General features: G+C 36.1%; 1 protein-coding gene across 1 annotated transcript in view; it reads left to right on the top strand.

Moving 5' to 3' along the window:
• Window positions 1–6,335: 6,335 nt before the first annotated feature.
• LOC306848142 (metabotropic glutamate receptor 6-like) overlaps window positions 6,336–20,869 on the top strand; it is a gene marked incomplete at both ends in the record, with an annotated part of 37,026 nt that continues 22,492 nt past the window's right edge. Inside the window, one exon of the mRNA XM_079382510.1 lies at window positions 6,336–6,893. Within this exon, the coding sequence (XP_079238636.1) occupies window positions 6,336–6,893 (558 nt within the window). The remainder of the gene's footprint in view (window positions 6,894–20,869) is intronic.

Below are 20,869 nucleotides of genomic sequence, written 5' to 3'. Positions count from 1 at the left end.
AGGACAGTGCAGTGTTTGAAATCAATAATGTGAATTGGCCTAAATAACCATGCTGAAGACAGTGAGTTTTTTTGAATGGGCTTCTGGTTAAATGCCTTGGTTGGTGGTGAATACAAGCTCAAGATATTTTCACATTTTATTCTAAGATAAAATACATCAATAATAACCCCATTTGATTTAAAAAAATGCTTTTAGCTGTCTTGAAAAAGGCAGACGTTGTCAGGGACCGGTAAACTCATGTACTTACTAGTCTGTCTATACAGCCTCATTGTGTTTATAATAGCACTCCTTCAAACTATTCTAAAATGTTCAAGTTAAATGTTTTTAAATAAAAATTGAAAGAGTTGGTGGTGACATTAAAGTGATGTGATCATGGGTTCGTTTATAGCCTATGTTTAGCTCCAACATTTATAAATGTTGTTCATTTGTGAAGATTAAACTTCTAAGAATTATATTTCCTGCAGTAATCCAAAAGCCGATGGAAATTGTGTTTTGTCCGGGGAACCAGGGTGATGGTAACTTCCGGTTTGGCTTACAAAAATATGTCATCACTCCTGAACGCTGACTAGGTAGCAAGAAAATCCCAAATATCACACATCCTTATAAGATTGTTTTAGGAGTTACATTTTTGTAACCAAAAAGCTGTGCATGGACAGTAGCATCAGTCGCTTGACATAGACTTTGTCCCAAATTGCACACTTGAAGTATATTTCTTGTGATGGCCGTCTCTTGTACGTGTCAGTGAATCCACAGAGACCATAGCGTGTCTCATTTGCCATTTTGTGATTCTGAAGGGATCTCTTTAAGGCCGCAGCACACCCTCGATGCAACCTTTTGCCTAATGCAGACTATTACTTGCCATTTTATGCACCATTACGTCACCAAAGTGTGCGGCATTTCAGACTGGGCTGTTTTTTGCTGCTCATCTATATAGTTTGCTGCACAGTGCGGAATTTGCTGAATTTCCTCATATCCATTATATCTTGAATGAAGCTTCATATCCAGGTAACAAGAAGATGAATGAGGTTTCAAAATACACCCTGTGTCCGTTACAACTATTATGGACAGTCTATTGCAATGACCCTCAGCTTATTTCTGATTGTTGCAGAATAGTCCATCTTAATCCAGGTACATTGACACCCTTTTTTGTGCCGGGTCACTTTGACTCCGTCTAGTCTATCATTTCGGAACAAGTTCTCTCAAACTTCTCTCTAACGGCTCCTAATGGCTGCAAGATCTGCTGCAAGATTTAGGTCTAATACGAAGGAAAAAGGCCCCCAATGATATGTTGTATTATCCATTATTCCAGCCCTTCATTTCTGAAGAGTGATCACATTATCTTGAGTAAGTATGTCATGCTGGGAATGACCTCACCATTTGTCACCAGCCCAGACACCCGAATGGGCATTAATAGTTTGAGCTGATGAATTTTAAAAAGCATTAACAGAGACTCTGTTCACAGACTACGAAATGAAATTGGGATTTTGGTTGAACGTGATATTAAAAATATCATGTTTTTGGCAGAGGGATTAAAGAAATTGTGATAAGAAATTATAATTTTTTTTTGCAGAGGCCAATCCTAGTAATTAGATTTCTACTTTAAATCAAGTCCGTAGAGTCATATAATACTTAAGTTAATTGCATATATTGAAGGAAAAGCAAAGAATCTCGCAGTGAATGACAGAAATCCAGTATAATAGTCTGCAGACTGCTATTATTGACTGCATATTAGCTGTCTCTGATGTGCAAATGATTTAGAAAGTGCTTTCCTCTCCCTTTGAAATGCCTCATAAACATGCTGCTTTTTATCATTTACTTGGGGTGGGCTTTTCATTGGTGGCTTTTATTGCTTGTTTACAGGTTTGTTTGGGATCACCATTGGGATGTGTCCTGTGAAAGCTGAAAGCTGTTTGCCCTGTCTGAATGCACAAACTGATCTTGCGTTTACTTTAATGCCACATTACCGCATGCGTTCACTGCACGACGAGCGCCAACCATACGCAGCCCTTCACAAACAGTGATTACTGTGATTAGATGATGCCACCATAAATTATTGAAACAGCCCATTATGTTTAACAGCTTCAAATTATGTTTTTATCACCGTGAAAATGATATTTACCAGAGAGAGTGTAGGGAAGAGCTTGTCTCCTTCGATTATCATCGGACGTCATGCCACTGCCACTTCAGTGCCAACCCAGAATCAAATCACTTCTCATGAGGAAATGAACCCACTTTCAAAACAATTAGTTTGCAATATTAAATATGTCTTTTAATGTCAGAAATAGCAGTGGGGTGCTTTGGTACACTCAAGCACACACATCTCCAGATCATATAAGGGAAAAAATTGTCGATAACAGTAAGGGAGACTATAGATATTCAATCTGATTTGTGTTAGCTGAATGAATTTAAAGGGAAACCCTTTGGCAGGCAGGCAGGCCGAGAAGCTGGCGAAAAAGTGCATGTGAAAGGTTTAGGATTTGATTAGGCTATTCGAAGCAAATTCAATCTCCAGTTCCTACTGTAAATGCAATCAGGGCTCATAAGGAACTGGAACAGCAGCGTTCGATATCTGAAGTTGCTGCATAACACCTGTCAGTAGATGTTGCAGTTTCGAAGCAAATGCAGCAAAAAGCAGATGCCGCTGCTACAGCGATGTGCTCTGGAGTGTGATGTAAAATTTTCATCAAAATGTAATGCCGCACTACTAAGAGGTTCTGAAAGCTGTCAGAGGCAGCTCCAATGATTTATCCTTACACTACATAAACCATGGCTTGTGTTCAGAATGGAATTCTAGTGTACTGTTGACTGCATAGTGCACAATATGTACTGCCTATTTTTTTAAACAGTATACAGTATGTGATGAGAAACATTCACACAGTAGCATGCAAAATTGTCACATACTTCACTATACTGTATGTTGTTCTATAAAGCAAATGTAATATTGTGCATTTGGAATCCAAGTTTGTATAAAAACGTGTTGGTTTTTGATTCAGTAATAAAATGTTGTAAAAAATCTTGACTCTGAAGGGATCATTAGATGCCCATTTTCCACAAGTTGATATGATTCTTTAGGGCCTTAATGAAAAGTCTATAACATACTTTGGTTAAAATTTCTCAATGGTAGTGTAAAACAACACCCTTTTTACCTTGCCAAAAACAGCTCTGCATACAGCAACCCATTTTGTTGCATGCTACTTATCAAATACCTTTTAGGGTTATATTTCATGTTTTTACTTTTGACCTAATAAAGGTTTTAAAAAAAGTCATGCATTTGGTTACCAATGATTCAACAAAAGATATTCAGAGTAAACCATATGTAAAGTATATGTGTAAAGAAAGCAAAGAAAAATGAAAGTAAATATTGTTTATGACTCAACGTGTGTCATTTCCAGTCAAACTATGCCAAATGATAATATTTAAGAAATAATATTATTTACATGTATTATTTATATTATTGCATGTAGTTAGGATGCATAAATGTCTAGTTATGAAATTAGTCTTAGTAAAACAAAGGAATTAACTATATCTTTTAAAAAAGTTATTTCCACAGCAGTGTTATTTTAGTATTATTGAGATACTATTAAAGTTTTCATGAAATATTTTAATATTTCTTTTCATTTTAAAGTTTCAGTGATGTTGTTGTGTTTTTCTCTTTTTTGTTTATTTTATACGTCTATACAGTTTTTATTCATTTTATTTCAGTTTAGTTATTTTAGTACAAATTAAAAATTAAAAGTATAGATTTTTAATACTTTATTTTAATTCTTTTAACGTTAATTTAATTTCAAGTAAAAAAAAATGAATTTTTTTTTTTTTAACTGTTAAAAATAACCCTGTTCCAGAGAATGTATGAAACAAAATCGTTAGAGACATACTTAAAATTACATTTCTTGATTCAGGAAGATGACAAGCATCCATGTGCACTGTTGAACATTTTATTTTCTGAATGTCTACAGGGACAACATTTTTGAAAATAATCGAAGAAACTTCATCTTGAGGCTCTTTCTGTCATTTCATTCGTGTACAGGTCTGTTTGTCTTTCCCCAGTGCATATCTCTGCATCTCTGATCATCCTATTGACTAGAGCTTTATTTCACTCTCAACATCAAAGTTAATTTTTCCCGTATTGAAGTTTTAGCTACTGGCTACAGTCTCTCCCATTCTTAGCTCAATTCTGTATTTTCTTTCTCTGCTTTCTGAACAAATTCAGTCTTTCATTGACCTTTGAACCCTTTGGAGAGCCACTCATTCCACAGCTGGTCTTACAATCACTACACATCAGAGCAGTTGGGCTCCATTCCCCGGAGCTTCACCAAACGCCAGACTACATCACTCTCCATTCACAGCGTTTCAGTGCAGTGCTGTTCCCAGCGGACGCTTTGAGAATGAAACCTGCGTCTTTAAAGCACATTGTATCTGGTCATTCTTGTTTATGATGTGTTATCCACTGTGCATGAATAGTTAGAGAATGCTAGAAATTCAAATGACTTTTTTAAAAGTGTTTTTAGTGTTCCGACGCTTTTTCCATGAAACATTATTGTAGACTCATTGTCATGAGAATGTTGTGAATCTACTGAATTCAGCAGGAAATGTGCATTGCAAGAATGTAGAGTGAAAACTCAAAGGTTTGCAAAAGTGATATAAAAAGTTCTGACATGAAGTGATTGTGTATGATTGCTAGGGTTTTCTTAGTATTTTTTAATGTGTTGCGATGTGTTTGCTGGGTGTTTTTTTTACTGGCCCAAGTCAAAAGTACATGCAAAACTTATATGCAACCGTTTAATATTTAGGATTTGGGCTTCATAATTTATAACGCTAACCGAAATTGCCGAAACAAACCGAAATTGCAATAAATAAATTAAGACATTTTGCAGTTGTACTATAAAATAAAGGTATTATTTTATTATTTTTCTTAAATATATTTTTATTTTAATAATAATAATACATTTTATTTAAGGCGCCTTTCAAGGTCACCGAACATCAGGAACAATAAAACAACAATAAATAGCAATAAAAAAAGAGAAGCAGCAGTTACAAAATAACCACAGTAAAATAACAATAGGCTATAAGAAAGAGACAGAGAGAAGGAGGAGAGAGAAACAAAAAACCCTAGATGAGTGTAGGCAGTCATCATGTAGGATAAGCTATTCTGAATAAGTGAGTTTTAAGTTTAACTTTAAATTGGGATAGAGAGGGATAGCTGAAGGCTCTATGACCATGGTGGTTAAACGAGCCGTGGGTGTATGGAGAAGACCCAGTGAAGAAGAACGAAGGGTTCTAGAAGGAGTGTAGGGCTGAAGGAGATCTGAGCGATAATGTGGACTGAGGTTATGGAGAGTTTCATACGAGAGAAGAAGAATTTTGAATTCAATGCATTTCGGCCTGGGCCCTGACTTTTTTATACCTCTAGGGCCGGGCTTCGGGACAATTTTCACGTCATAGTTCAGACGCAGGGCGGGCCTCGGGCCTGTTTTAGGCTTCTCCTTATTTTTATATTTTAGACATCCATCAGTTAGTGATGAGAAAAATTGCCGCGACTGTCAAGAGCGACTCGATGGTGTTTAGAGTCCCGCAGCAGAGAGAGTGCCGTCAGCGCAGATGAAGAGTTCTGCATTCAAATGCACACAATAGGCTGAAGCTTGCTGCAAAGCCCCAGCAAAAGTAATTACCACGAATGTGTGGGGGGGAAATAGTAAGGAGATATTTGAATTGTTTACTAATAAACTAGTGTTTTCTGTGTCAGTGTCGCAAAGATGAAGATGATGATCCTGACTCGCCATCTCCTCATGATACGCGAATTTAGAGAGAAGTGCATCTTCACGGGTTATAATGAAAGAGTTTTCGATTAGATTTATTTTAAGTATTAATTTAAAGCTTTCTATAGATATATTTATCATGTCTGTGAGGCATTTATTTGCTGACTAGGGCCTCAAATGTATATATGTATATTATAATGTCATTTTACAATATAAATATTTCTTATTTAATTGAACCCTTTTTTAATAATATTTTTATTTAACTGTTAATTGTTATATTAATTGTTGTTATTATTATCAGAAAAAGTGTAATTCAATTCAATTAATTAATATTATTATAAATTAATATTATTATAATAATTATTACTTATATTATAATTATAGTCATAATGATATTCCAGCCTTAAAAAAAAAAAAAAAGCATTTTAAATTAGACCTCGCACAAAGATTTTTAGTTTTTAAAAAGAAATCATCACTAATAATTGCACCCCTTTTCTTTCTCATGTACATATTTTTGTTTATCTCTGACAGGTTCCTCAGATAGTGGATGAACACTTGCGTGTTTGATTCCTGGTCATTATGACATCACATCCTCCTCTGTTCTCATTGGACTATCAGGTCAGGATGTTCCGGGTTTTAAGCTGGAGCAGCTGTCACTCTACCACATGGCCACGCCTCCTGTTGATTCTGTGGGCGTGGCTAAGCCCATGTTCGTCAGTTCACCAGCACTTGCACCCACATTCCATCAAAATCCCGGGGGACATCACCTTGGGGGGCCTTTTCCCAGTCCATGCCAGGGGTCATGCAGGGGTCCCTTGTGGAGAAATAAAGAAGGAGAAAGGAATCCACCGGTTGGAGGCCATGCTGTACGCACTGGACCAGATCAACAGCGACCCAGAACTGCTGCCCAACATCACGCTAGGGGCTCGGATCCTTGATACGTGTTCCAGGGACACTTACGCTCTAGAGCAATCTCTGACATTTGTCCAGGCCCTCATTCAGAAAGACACGTCTGACATCCGCTGCTCCAATGGCGAACAACCGATCATACGCAAGCCTGAGCGTGTGGTGGGTGTGATAGGGGCGTCAGGAAGCTCAGTGTCTATAATGGTGGCCAATGTCCTGCGGCTGTTTGAGGTGAGAACGCATCTTAAACATATTACAGTGAGTGAGTCTGTGCAACATTCAGAATTGAATAATTGGCTATCTGTCTGTCTGTCTGTCTGTTTGTCTGTCTGTATGTCTGTTGTTCCATGTATTATTCTATCTACTGTTCTACCTTTCTATTGTTGTACCTATATCTGTCAGTTTATCTGTCTACCGTTCTATCTATCGCTCTCTTGTCTGTTGTCTATTGTTCTGTCATTCTCTCTGTCCATGAGGATGATTAAATATTTTGATAATTAAAACATTACAATGATTAAATAAAAAAACAACAACAATTAAATATAATTTGTCAAAATAGTTATATGAATTTCTTTAATTTTCAGTTCATTTTAATTGTACTTACCTTACATTCAAATTTGAACTGCAGTTCTGCACATTGTTTGGTAGCTCACTTCAAACTCAGGAATTGATTTGGAATGTAAAAGGTATTCAGCCCTCATATATATATGTGTATTTTCTTCAGCTTACAGTGATTTAAACAAGTACGACATGTTCCTGGATCAACATCCTTGAACTACACTCTGGAATTCCTGGAACAACAACAAATCAGCCAATTTGTTTTTATTAATAATTTTAGGTTTACATCAACCTGTCATTTCCCTTTGATTGTAGTTTTAGGACTGAAAACACCTTTGTGTTTGCCCCCCCATACCAGCCAATCGCTTTAAAATGACAGGATCTCGATGCCTATGGGCCAGGACCTCGCTTTAATTGACAAGGATTAGAGAGACCAGCTAATCATGTTGTCGGCCCCTAGCTCTCTGGCATCCCATAGGCTTTTGAATATTAGTTCTGCTTTGTCTTATATCCAGCAAGTATTTAGGCTGATTTTTATTCCCTACAGCTGTCAATTCTCATTCTATTCAGTTGTTTTTACCAAATATTCAATGCTCAAATGTTGTTTCAGTGAAAGTTTGTGTAGTTTGGTGCGGCAGTCATTAATACTGCGTTCTGTGCTTGTGGAATTTTAATGGGAAGGCTTGGATAACTCACGACTGCTGGACCATACGAATGTTGGGCAGGCATTACAAAGCTCCATGTGTTGTGGCATCAGATGTTTCATGTGCATCTCGAAATGCCAACCTCCCTCAATGCGTGCCATGGTGGGGGGAAATGATTATTGCATATCATATTCACTTTGAGCAGCAATCATATTTAGTGATCCTCATCCAAACACGCAGAGCTGTAAAACCCTGTGCTGATTTATTTTCCATCATTGAACTAACTCTGCCATTACTGTGGCACCTGCTTATTATGTTTAAAATGTTGTACTTTCACTGGCAGTCAGAGGTTTGGAATAGATAATATTTTTAATGGTTTTGAAAGAAGGCTCTTATACTCACCAAAATACTGTAAAAACAGAAATATTGTGAAACATTATTACAATTTAAAAGAACTGTTTTCTATTTGAATGTATTGTAATTTGAATCAAAGCTGAATTTTCAGCATCATTTCTCCAGTCTTCAGTGTCACATTATCCTTCAGAAATCATTCTAATATTCAGATTTGCTGCTCAAGAAACAGTATGCAGAAAGTTGTGCTGCTTCATAATTTTCTGTAATTTAAAAGTTTGGACTAAGATTAAAAAATAAATAAATAATATTTTTATTCAGCAAGGATACATTCAGTTGATCAAAAGTGGCAGTAAAGACATTAATAATGTTACAAATGTAACAAAATTTTTATTTTAAATAAATGCTTTTTTCTGAACTTTGTATTCATCAAATAATGAAAAAGAAAAAAGAAAATTCAGCTTTGCGTTCACAGGAATATATTATATTTAAAAATATATTTAAATAGAAAACTCTTATTTTAAATAGAATTAATATTTCACAATATTGTTTTTACTGTATTTTTGTTCAATAAATGCTGCCTTGGTGACTTCTTTTAAAAACATCAATAATCTTAATTATTCCAAACCTTTGACCCCCGGTGTAGCTTTTAACCCCGCCATGACCTTTCAGCCCAATAATAGTTGCTAAACATTTCCTGTAACTGAATATTGCATATGCATGAGTGAACTTGTGACTCAGAGTGTCCAATTTGCTTGTCGGAAGAACTGGAGAGTACATTGTTGTTGGATCAAGCTCAATTTGGACGTAGATACATTTGTGTAATGAGCGATTTTTGTGTGTTTTCTACAACAAAAGCATGGAGAAACAACTACTTGGCGCAGACTAGGCTGGGATTGGGCATTATTGGCAACCGTAAGCATTTATGATCAAAATTCTAGCCACAACAAAACACAAAACCCATGCACATTTTTCCTTTAAGCAAACAAAAGCTGAGGGAGCTTTAAACAAGTGTGAACAACTATGCTTTATTTGTCCTGAAACTACTCCAACTTGCTCCCCAGAGGATCATACTTGGTGGCTCTCTCATATATTGCAATACTAGGCTCATCTGAGAACACATGGCATGGACATCCTGCCCGGGAACGAAGGAAACTCTGTGACGAATGGTGTGATTTGCTCCCCTAGTGTAAGCTTTTTTGCAAAGGCTATCTCATTGCCTATATCCTCGGGTTCCACAGGACTCAAATCCCTTCCTACATGGTTCTTATGTTTGAAATGAGAAGCCGGCATATTGTTCTGAGAGCATGTAGAGAGTTTTTTCCTCTTTTGTAAGGTGAAATGTGGAAATTGATTTTATGAGAGTCAACTGAGTGACAGACTAATAAAGCTTATTTTAGCTCTTCTCTAATGGAACAAGACTACAGAGTTGGAGGGCTTCTATATGCCGTCTACGTTGGTTAAGAAGCCAAGAGAAGATGGTTTTTTTATGTCATAATACAATTTGAGCTCCCTTACCCCATCTGTGATGCATTATTGAGCTATAAAGAGCCCTTACTTCATTTGCGAACAAAGGCCGTGATGATCGCTGATTGATCTTAATAGAATTGCTTTGACAAAACAAAAATGTTCAAGAGAGACCCACGGGATAGAAAATCCGACATCTTTTTAATATCTCATTCGATTCTTCTATGAAGCAGTGGAGAGCAAATGGAGATTTCTGATTTGCTTCTGCTTAGTCGGCAATCAGAGACACGATCTGAACCATTTCTCCAAATGATCTGAGCTGCTCTCTACATTCATTTCGCAGCGTTATACACTTGATGTGCTTAAAAATGGACGTGCTTTGTCTATTTTTATTCCTCCAAAGGAATTTTAGGAGAAGATGAAGTTGAGTAAGCATTTGGAGCTGTGTACGGGACACAAACCTGTAATATCAGATTAAAGTGATCGCATGAATGCCGAGGCCTAACGTGTTTATTTGTGATTGATTGAAGAAAAAATACAGCTGTATTGTTCCTAAATCCAGCATTTCCAGTTCACAGTTGTCATGGAAATGCTGTAATCTCATTAACAGGGCCATTGCTAAGCCCCTCAGTTGATTTCTGCCCTTGTCAAATGCATATTTACATGTTTTAGGTGATCCAATAAGCTGGTTATGACAAAATATCAAAGGCATCTTTATAAATTCAAATATTTAACTGTTTATTAAACTATGGTATATGAAACCAATGAACATGAGAGTCAGAAATGCCTTCAAACCAGAAAAATCACACTTAATTTCATCAGGCAAAACAATGCTTTGTGCCATAATGACGGTGTAGTTATGGCATTGACATATTTTTTGGACACATTTTTCTTCAATAATTTCTTTTCAAGAATGTGAAGGCACTGCAGAGGGTTTGTGAGTTGATAGAAAGGTAAAAATTAATTATATTGAATGTAAAATATATAAATTAGACTGCATGATCACAGTATATCTGTCAATTTAGCAAATTAAAGGCTACAAATTTACTTAAATAACTGTATAGTCTGCTGCATTTCATCATTTTAATTATCAAATAATTATTTATTTCACAGTACTATTTTAATTTAAAACAGTAATATATTCCCATTGTCATTTTTATAATTAAGTTAAAAAATACTACTACCATCACCACTAATAATACTAATACTAAGTATTAATATTATTATAACAGTAATATATTTTGTCATAATATTTATAAAGTTAAAAATACTACTACCAACAATAATAATAACAATAATATTATTAAAAATAATAATTTTATTTTTAGCATTATTATGGTTATAATAATAATGACCATTATTATTATGACAATAATATATTTCTGTCATAATTTTTAGAGTTAAAAATGATACTACCACCAACACTAATAAAATAATAATAATTGTTATTATTAATATTATTATTATCGTTGTTGTTGTTGATATGATTAACATTGTTGTTATTATTATTATTACTACTACTACTATTAACTTTAGAGAACTGCAGACTTGCAAATGTGTAGATAAATTATTGAAATATTAACATAAAATCTCAGGGGGGATTTCAAGTAAACATTTTACATCTGTCTTTAATATGAATACAGTACCATAGTATACCAAAGTATTATGGTTTTACCATCTATTCCATCAGTGTACCATGGTATAACATTGTAAATGTACAGATCAGTTCACTCTGTCTATATTTACAATGTTTCTTTATTGAATTTTCCCAAATAGATTTCATAGAAATTCAAATTTCATTTAAAAAACACAAAAACCATGAAGTGCATTTCAATTTCCCAGGAAGTTATCCCATTGTGCTGTTGTAAATGACAGAAAGGTGTTAGACAATAGGCTGTGTCTGTGGGGACAGCTGTCTGTAGCCAACCCTCTAATTAAACACACGTGGAATAAAGTCTGAAACGAATGCGGAACAAAAGCTGTGGTATAGTGGATCTTCATTAACCGGACCTTTTTGCGTCTGTATGATGAGGGGCACTGCATCAGCGTGAGTGATTATTCCAGTCTACAGATTGCTTGCTGAAGCGTGGACAAAGGTTGGACAGCCACCTCTTTCCATTTATCGTGTTTTTGTTGTTTAAATATGCTTGGGACAGTTTCAAACAGCCATTTAGCCCATGTTTTGCATACGAAAAGCCTGTTGTTTCGCTGATATTTTTACACAGTCGATCATTAAGATGTGTTTGATGTGTCAGAAACATCATGAAAATATCATGAGACAGATTGTGAGCACAATGCTCGGGTTCTGGAAATTTCTTTGATGTTTGTGACACCAAACACCTGTTGTTTGTGGACAATCTTTGTGTTTATTCGAGTCTTTGCGACAGGAATGAATCTGTGGACGTGTCCCAATATGCATACTTCTGCTATGCACTGAAAGTATGTACTTCACTGATGATTGTAAAGCATATGGTTTTTAATAATGAGATGCTGGCGTTGATTGCAATAGTATGCTTACATACTACTCGTGCTATTTCTGCAGTATATACAATAGCACAATATGCACATTTTGCACACATTTTGCACATTATGCACACTCTTGCATAGAGTACTGGAATGATCTATATGATTGCTTTTGGACTCTTTGCACTGACAAACACCAAGACATTTTATGACACACTGTAAAAAATAAAAAGTTGAGAGAACTTAAAAGTTTAAGGCAACCAGCTTCAGCAGATTTTTTCTCAAAAATCAAAAATCTGCTGAGGCTGGTTGCCTTAAACTTTTACGTTTTCCTCAACCTTTTATTTTTTACCGTGCACAAACTTGAATTAGAAATGCAAAACAGTTTTTTTGCAAATTGAGCTCTTTGCACTAACAAACGTCAAAACATTGTTACATCAACTTGAATTAAATTTGAAAAATAATGGTTTTATATATGCAAAACTTTTTGCAAGAACACTGAGGTCTGTACAAAATTGAACCCCATTGATTTCACTGAACAGACAAAAATAGAATGAAACACTGAAACATTTTTCAAAATATAATCTTTTGTGTTTTCACAGAGAAAAGTTGTACAAGTTTTAAATTAAATCAAGTAAATAATGACAATTTTCATTTTTGGTGAACTATTCCCTTAAAGTCAACATTTAAGTTAAAAAATAATTTGAAACCTTAAAGGGTTAGTTCACCCACAAATGAAAATTCTGTCATTAATTACTCACCCCAAACCCGGCACCAGACACAATTTCACTGACGGGCATTTAATTTTTTTAGGGGGGCTCGAATTACATCAACCTCATTGCAATGCATAATATCATTAATTATGAATTAAATGGACAAAAAACGAGGAAGAATTGATGTACCACTCCACTGACGCAATACAACAGAGGAGTCGTAAGGATTGGACCAACTGAAAGAATTTTACTTGCCCGACCGGACAAATAGCCTAGCCTGATTAAAACGCCAATAACAATCACCAAAACGCAATAATGATTCTTCATCATTTAGTCTAAATGGCGATCGATAGTGCAGTTAATAATGTAATGACGCTAACAAGGCTGCGCTGGCTCTCTCGAGGAGAAATAGAAACAAATGAGCGCAGCAAACAAAGTGAGTTAAACTCAGTTAACATAAAATTTAGAAATGTGGAGTTTTTATAACATGATACAGTTAAACAACATTACACGACCAAGAGTGCTGAATACCATCACGACTGAAAAGGTGACACTGATTTCATTTGACAGTTCACTAAACAAGTAATTAATATTAAGTCACTTACATTTTCGCCTAACGTTACATCGCTGCTGCCCTCTCCTGCCAACTTTGGTGGTTTTTGATTAAAGAAACGCTGTATATCCATAGCACTGCCACACGAGATCGCTCAGCATTTAAAAAAAAAAAAAAAAAAATTACAACTACCTCTATGCTTGGCAAACAACCAAACAATTCCGCGCTCACTATCGACAAACCAATCAAATACGTTTAAAATTATAATTTTTTTTAAATCAGACCAAACACATTTTTATTCAGGAGTTGCCATACCCTAGCCCAGTCAGAAATTATCCATACTTAATATCTCGTCATTATTTTAAATCAGAGGGTTTTAAAATGTTTAACCAGTGCCAATCATTAAAAAGACCTTGTCAGTAAAATTTCGTAACGCCATTGGATCCTCAAGCGCTCAGCGAAAGCTCATAACTCCACCCCGCCTCCTTTCAGATTGACGCGCCGCACACAGCCAGGAGGAGACAGATCTCCGCTTTTTCGCAATGCAAGGGTAAATAAATAATTACTGATGTTTGAATAGTAGAGCGTTTTCTTTACTCAGCAAGCTCGTCCAGGGCGGGCACTAGTGAATCACAGGGCGGGCCAGGCCCCCCGATTGCCCGCCCATGGCGCCAGGACTGACTTACCCTCATGTCGTTCCAAACCCGTAAGGCCTTCATTCATCTTTGGAAGACAAATTAAGATATTTTTGATGAAATCTGAGAGCTCTCTGACCCTCCATACATGGCAAGGATATTACCATGATCAAGGCACTGAAACGTATAAGTACATCGGTAAAATAGTCCATGTGACATCAGGGTTTCAACCATAATTTTACGAAGCTTCGAGAATACTTTTTGTGCGCAAAGAAAACAATAATAACATAATTTATTCAACAATTCTTCTCCCCGAGTTACCGTCTTCCGCCATTTTGGAGAGTATCCCAAAACGTAATCAAAGTAATCAGCGTTGTTTACGTTCAGCATGCACACGCTGTCTACTGAACGTAAACAATGCTGATTATGTTGATTGTGCTCTGAGGTACTCTCCAAAATGGCGGAAGACAGTAGCTTTGTAAAATTACGGTTGAACCCCTGATGTCACATGGACTACTGATGTCCTTGCTACGTTTCCCAAATTTTACTATGGGGATTTTATACATGCTATAAACTTACATCTTCATCTACCCAGAGAATGCATGTAGCTTACTATATGTGAAAATTATATATTGCCTTATAGATATCATATGGCAATCTATCACTCTATATCACTCTTGATACAGTGCAATTTATGTTATATATTACATTTACGTATTGTATTTGGCACCATGTTTCTACAGCTGAAAAAATAAAAAAATAGCACTGTCACAAACTCTTCTTTTCATGCAGGGGTTGCAGTGGGTGTAAGCCAAACAAAACATGCACCAATGCACACTTCGAAATCCATCCAGGAACCTTTGGCACACTGTTCAATGAACTATAATTTGTGATGAACTAATTCTAATCTCACATGCTGTTTTAGGACAGATAGTTTGTGAATTGGGATGCAGCATGAGTTTTCAGTTCTGTGTTTCTTGACGCTAGAGTCACAAGAGGGGCCGTATCTCGTGCTTTCCACAGTCAGGGCGAGTTAAATGAGATTTTACTTCACCCCACGGTAATGACTCTCCCTGTTAGATGCTCGCTTTAAAGACGGCACGTCCTTCCCGCTTAACAGAGAAAGATGACACATCTATGAGCATGCACAGACCTTCAGTGCACCTTTTCAGAAACAGAGCATGCTGGGAGTCATACATGTGCACACATAAACACACATGTCTTTCTCAGAGTCGCTTGAACATCTTTCTCAGACGCGGGCGCACGCACACACACACACGCACGCACGCACACACACACACTCATTTGGATTACAGAGCGAGCGGTCACAGACCTTCCAATGAAAGCAGTACATAAGCCCCGTCAGTCTGCATGAACTGCAGTAAAAATCAGCACTTCAGCAGTGCAGCAGTTGCATAATTGTATATGTCGTCTCTGTGGCCGTTCTGGCTGGATGGGACACGGTAACAAATCGCATGTTTTTTTAATGATAAGACTTTCTTGCTCTGGCTCATGAAAGCTTCAGGTACTCAATTTTTAACGGCTCATCTTTATGTGGCATAAAACTCTGCAGAGATCCCTCGCTGACTCTTAGTTTTATGGGGCAGATTCAGATACGTGTAGAACAGGAGTTTGACTGCCCCTCCCCAAAACAATCACATGAGGTTATAAAACAAAGAAGTTCACTGTATGTGGGACAGGGGTTCTTTTTTTAACTCAACATGAGCATGTTGTGTTTATAGACAACAAATATGTTTCTTTAAAGCTCTAGCCTATTAAGGCGAACCAAGCAGGAAAATGTGGCTGATAGGAAATTCAAACAGCATTAATATTGCAGGACGGACTCCTGATCTCCTTTGAGATGCATTTTTAGTCTGTCTAATAGTAATTTAAATTTAATTTAAAGTGTAGTATTTATTTATTTATTTTTACAAATCTTACTGAAATTCAAAGGTACATCTTTGAATTGGCGGTTTTGCTTATACTTGCATGTGAAAATGTTCAAATGGAAACAACTTGGGTCTGAAATATTCTCTGTGCAGATGCTTCTATACAACTGCATGAATATTTGCTTTCCAAAAATGTGTCTGACTACATTTCATAAGCAGTGTAGATACCTCTGGGTTATTTTAATATCACTTTTTATTGATAGTTTAAATTAGTTTATATTTTCTGTTTTCAATTTAATTTTCATTAAAATCTTTGAAGTAAATATGTTGTGTTGTTATAATTTGTTATTTTTCGATGTCTATATATTTTATAATAATTTTATTTTAGTATGACATGTTTGTTTTGGTGATGTCAAATATCAACAGTGTTTGTCAGAAATCGCTTACTGCACTTACAGCTAAAACATGTCACAAGTTTATCTAACTTTACAAACTTGCCCAGAATAATTTTATTCAAACCATGACAGTTCAGCTGAAAGAGAAACCGACTGCAGAAGATGACAATTTAATGCAGTTGTTCTCACCTGGCTTTATGCCAATATCTCATAATGTAGTCTTTGTCATATTTTCATTTCATAGTTTTTGTCACATAACCTGTCCATGTTGCCAATATTATTAACTTTTACCAAGTGATGGATGAATTGAGTTTGAACAACAAAAGATGCTGTAAGCATGTTCTCCTCAAATTTAGAGTTTACCCCAAAATGGAAATGTGCTCACCCTCAGGCCATCCAAGATGTAGATGAGTTTGTTTCTTCATTGGAACGGATTTGGAGAAATGTAGCGTTACACGACTTGCTCGGCAATGGATCCTCTGCAGTGAATGGGTGCCTGATAAAAACATTACAATAATCCACAAGTAATCCACATCACTCCAGTCTATCAATTAACATCTTGTGAAGTGAAAATCTGCGTGTTTGTAAGAAACATTTTTAGCTTCAAACCATGTTTTTACCTAAAATATGAGTCCTGTATCCTATAATGTTGCTTTCTCCAGTTATCACGTCTGAATCAGGAAAGAAATATGCACAGATCAAGCACAGTTTATAAGCAAAAATAATCTAAAACAGTTCTAAACAACTGAATTGGTGAATTTTGATGTGAGAGAACAACAGCAGATCGATTTTTTATTTTATTTGAGGAAGCGTGTTATGGATTATGGTATTTTTTCCAGAAGCGACAGTTAAAAAGCTTTAATGATGGAATTGTTTCATGCATTGATGAAGTCGTGTGGATTATTGTGATGTTTTTATCAGCTGTTTGTACTTTCATTCTGACGGCACCCATTCACATTATTGCATGAGCAATTGATATAATGCTACATTTTTACATACTCATCTACATCTTGGATGGGCTGAGGGTGAATAAATATTCAGCAAATGTTCATTTTTGGGCGAACCATTCTTTTAAATGTTGATAAGATTGTTTATTTTGCTATCCTAAATATGCATGATTATATGGTTAGTTGTGTCTTGTTATGTTTTTTTTATTCACTTCTGCTATCAGAACAGACCTGCAACCCACCAGTTAAAAAATGCTGGTTTGATGCACATTATTGCACCCCTTACGGCAAAGCATTCTTACATTTACATTTATTTATTTAGCTGAAGCTTTTATCCAAAGCGACTTACAATTGCTATATATGTCAGAGGTCGCACGCCTCTGGAGCAACTAGGGGTTAAGTGTCTTGCTCAGGGACACATTGGTGTCTCACAGTGGATTCGAACCCGGGTCTCTCACACCAAAGGCATGTGTCTTATCCACTGCGCCATCACCACCACATGCATTCTTGCATCATGGCATGAATTGTCTTCTGACTCGTAAAATCAAGCTTGGGTTTTTAGAAGCATTTGTGTTCATGTACTTGTCTGAGTGTGTTTCTGGCCTTAATTACATTGTCTTCGCCCTGAGCCATTAAACAGAGTCTGGGGGACTAGAAAGCACATCAGTGGCTCTTGGCTGCAAAATTAGAGGACCTTTGGTGCAATAAGCTGCTGGCTTCTGTTCAGAAAACTCAAATTGAGTCTGTAAAAGAAAGAGCTAAAGAAAGGAGAGAGAAAGGAAATCACCAGGACAAATGTTTGACAGTAAGAGTTTTGAGGACATTTTGTGAGGTGCATGTTTGAGCATTAATCATGCATGCAACGGGTCAATGAAGGGATTATACTGTGATTTAAGATTTCTACAGGTTTCTTTGTGAATAAATAATCATTGCATTAGTCCTTCCAAAGGAACTGAGTTTCCACAGGCACCTTGGCTGTCAGAGTTTCCTCTAATTGCCATTATTGTGAGGTAAATGGGCAGTAATTGCACCAATGTCTGTGCCAGTTAATTCAGCTGAGAAAATCGTGGCTATTTTGTTGAACTATAGGGAATGCTTTTGTGTGGACCTTTTCTTGTGTCAGTTGCTATTATTATTCATCCAAACACTAAATTATCAGGCTGTCAGCAGTACAGTTTTCACTTGCCAGTGTGAAGTTCATTTGATTGTCCTACTTATAGGCAGATGTATTTGCGTGAAATCACCCTTACATTAGTTGGATGCATGGCATGCACAACAGACAATGGTTAAAGGAAGAGAGTTGAGTTTTGAATGGTGACCAAGTTAAAAAAAAAGAAAAAATGCATTTACAGTAGAAGTGCATGAACAGTTATTTCAACATCTGTTATGAATGTGTGCTGCTAGTAAACACATGCACCCCTCTCTGTTTACATAAAGGAAAATCCAAACAAAGGAATTATGCCAGTAACACAGTGAAAGTTCATCCGCCTAGAACAGTCTCACCGCTTAAAGGATTATTACAACTTTGCAGCCCCCCCCCAAAAAAACAGCTTTTTGTATGGAAGAATTAATATAAGTGCTTCAACTAAAAGCTGCAATGTGCTTTTGAACCTGTGCATTGAAAAATGCCCCATTGAGTTCCATTGAATGTTCATGTATAATAAATATGATTTTTTGGGCTTGTTTTACAAACTGAGGGATGAGATAAAATGATTTAAGCAACAGCATGCTGTCGAAAGAACTGAACTTGTATTGAACCTGGAACATTCTTTTAAGGAAATAGGCAAAAAGCACACTTCATTTCACGGCATGTGAAAGCATTTGCTCAAATATTCTAGAAATTTGTGTGTCAGACTTATGGTAAATCTGTCTCTTTCTGCTTCCTTCCATCAGGAGAGAGATTTATAACCATTTGTATTGAGTCAAGCTAGAGCGAGACCTTCAAAACAAGGTTTATCCAGGGGACAGAAAGGCATAGTCCAAATACTGAGGCGATCTTTGAATTCAAAAGTGCTTTGCAACAATATAATATCACTGAAAATGACTCCTTATGCCTTATATCACTCAGTTAATTTAATGATTAATCAGATTGAATCAAACATTAATTCCATACATAGTTAGTATTTTTGGCTGATTTGTTAAAATTACCTATTATATTAGATTTATGTTTTATTGTGATAGGACAGCATGTAGACAGGAAAGTGGGAGATGGGATCAGGAAAGGTCCACGAGCCAGGATTCGAACTCGGGACGCCCAAAGCACAATGGCACTGGATGTTGGCGCTAGGCGCACTGACACATGCTCCATATATTTGATTTACTACAAGGAGCGACTCAAAAGACTCATTTGTTCATGAATCAGACAAGTTTCGTGAGGTGTTTATCATAGTTATTTTTCTTGAACCTTAAATAGTAGATAATTAATAGTAGTTCTTCAGGAGGTATGACAGAATACATTAGTTATTGATTAGCTAACTGTTACTTAACACAATCATAAAATTGTATTACATACTGATTAGTTAACTCATCTTCCTTAGTAGTTAACAGTATTGAGTTAAGTGTTAATGAATCATTACCTGTTAGTTCTTCAATAATTCCTTATTAGTTATGCAGTAAGTAAGAAACAGTATTCTAAAGTGTTACCAATAAGTCCAGTCACTTGGAAGTTTAAAGAATCATTTATGTTTGTATTTATTGTTCAAATCCTTAACCTCGAGTATGATCAATAGTTTGTAAACACTACTAATAATAAGCTACATCCAAGGGGCATTTATCATAACAAAACAATGTCAGGATATTTGCAGTCATGCTTTGTGACTTAATCATATTTTATAAGATTATTTATAGCAGTGGATTTAGTCAAGGTCTTATAAAGCATGAAACAGTTAAGCTCTAAATATCTTACATAGTCATTTTTTTAAACTTCACAAGCTTGTGGTTTAAGACAAATATGTGAAAGTAAAGTTTTTGATAAACATGCTGAGTAATTCCTTTATCAAATGTTTGTCTGGGAAGCAGAAGTCTTGGCTCAAAGCTTCTAATTAACTGCTGTGTCTAATTAATCAAGAAAATTGCAACTGTAGGCTATAACCAATGATTCATAAATGCACTTTCAGCAAGGGGCACGTAAGAGTCGACTCAAACTTTATGTGAACTTTATTCGGGTCATTTGAGGGAGACCAGTGGCGACAACATGATGGATTGATTTGTTGTTGTAGAAAAAGACAGACAAGAGATCAACTCCCTGAGGACAGTTTTATTGCTCAGAGGTTGCACTTGGAAACTTATTAGTGTTCTTAGTTATGTTTCATTGAAGTATCCACTGTTTCTTCTAGCTTGTAATTGAACTAGTCTAGTTAATACTTCAAAATTGGCATTCTGTACTATGAATATTGTTTGCTCTTATGAAAAATTAGCTTGTGATGTTCCTCATTTGCATGTCACTTTGGATAAAAGCATCTGTTAAATGAATAAATGTTTCAGATGGTTCTCATTCAACTGTTTATTACAGCGAGAGTACAGAGCTACGGTATAAACTGAATGTGGAGTGCAGCTCAGATCATTTGTCTTGGAAGAATTTGATGGGAAATTA

The sequence above is a fragment of the Barbus barbus genome (genome assembly GCF_936440315.1).
Source record: "Barbus barbus genome assembly, chromosome: 28".
Taxonomy (NCBI): domain Eukaryota; kingdom Metazoa; phylum Chordata; class Actinopteri; order Cypriniformes; family Cyprinidae; genus Barbus; species Barbus barbus.
Note: the sequence above shows the minus strand (reverse complement) of the source record. Positions and strands in the feature narration are given on the sequence as shown.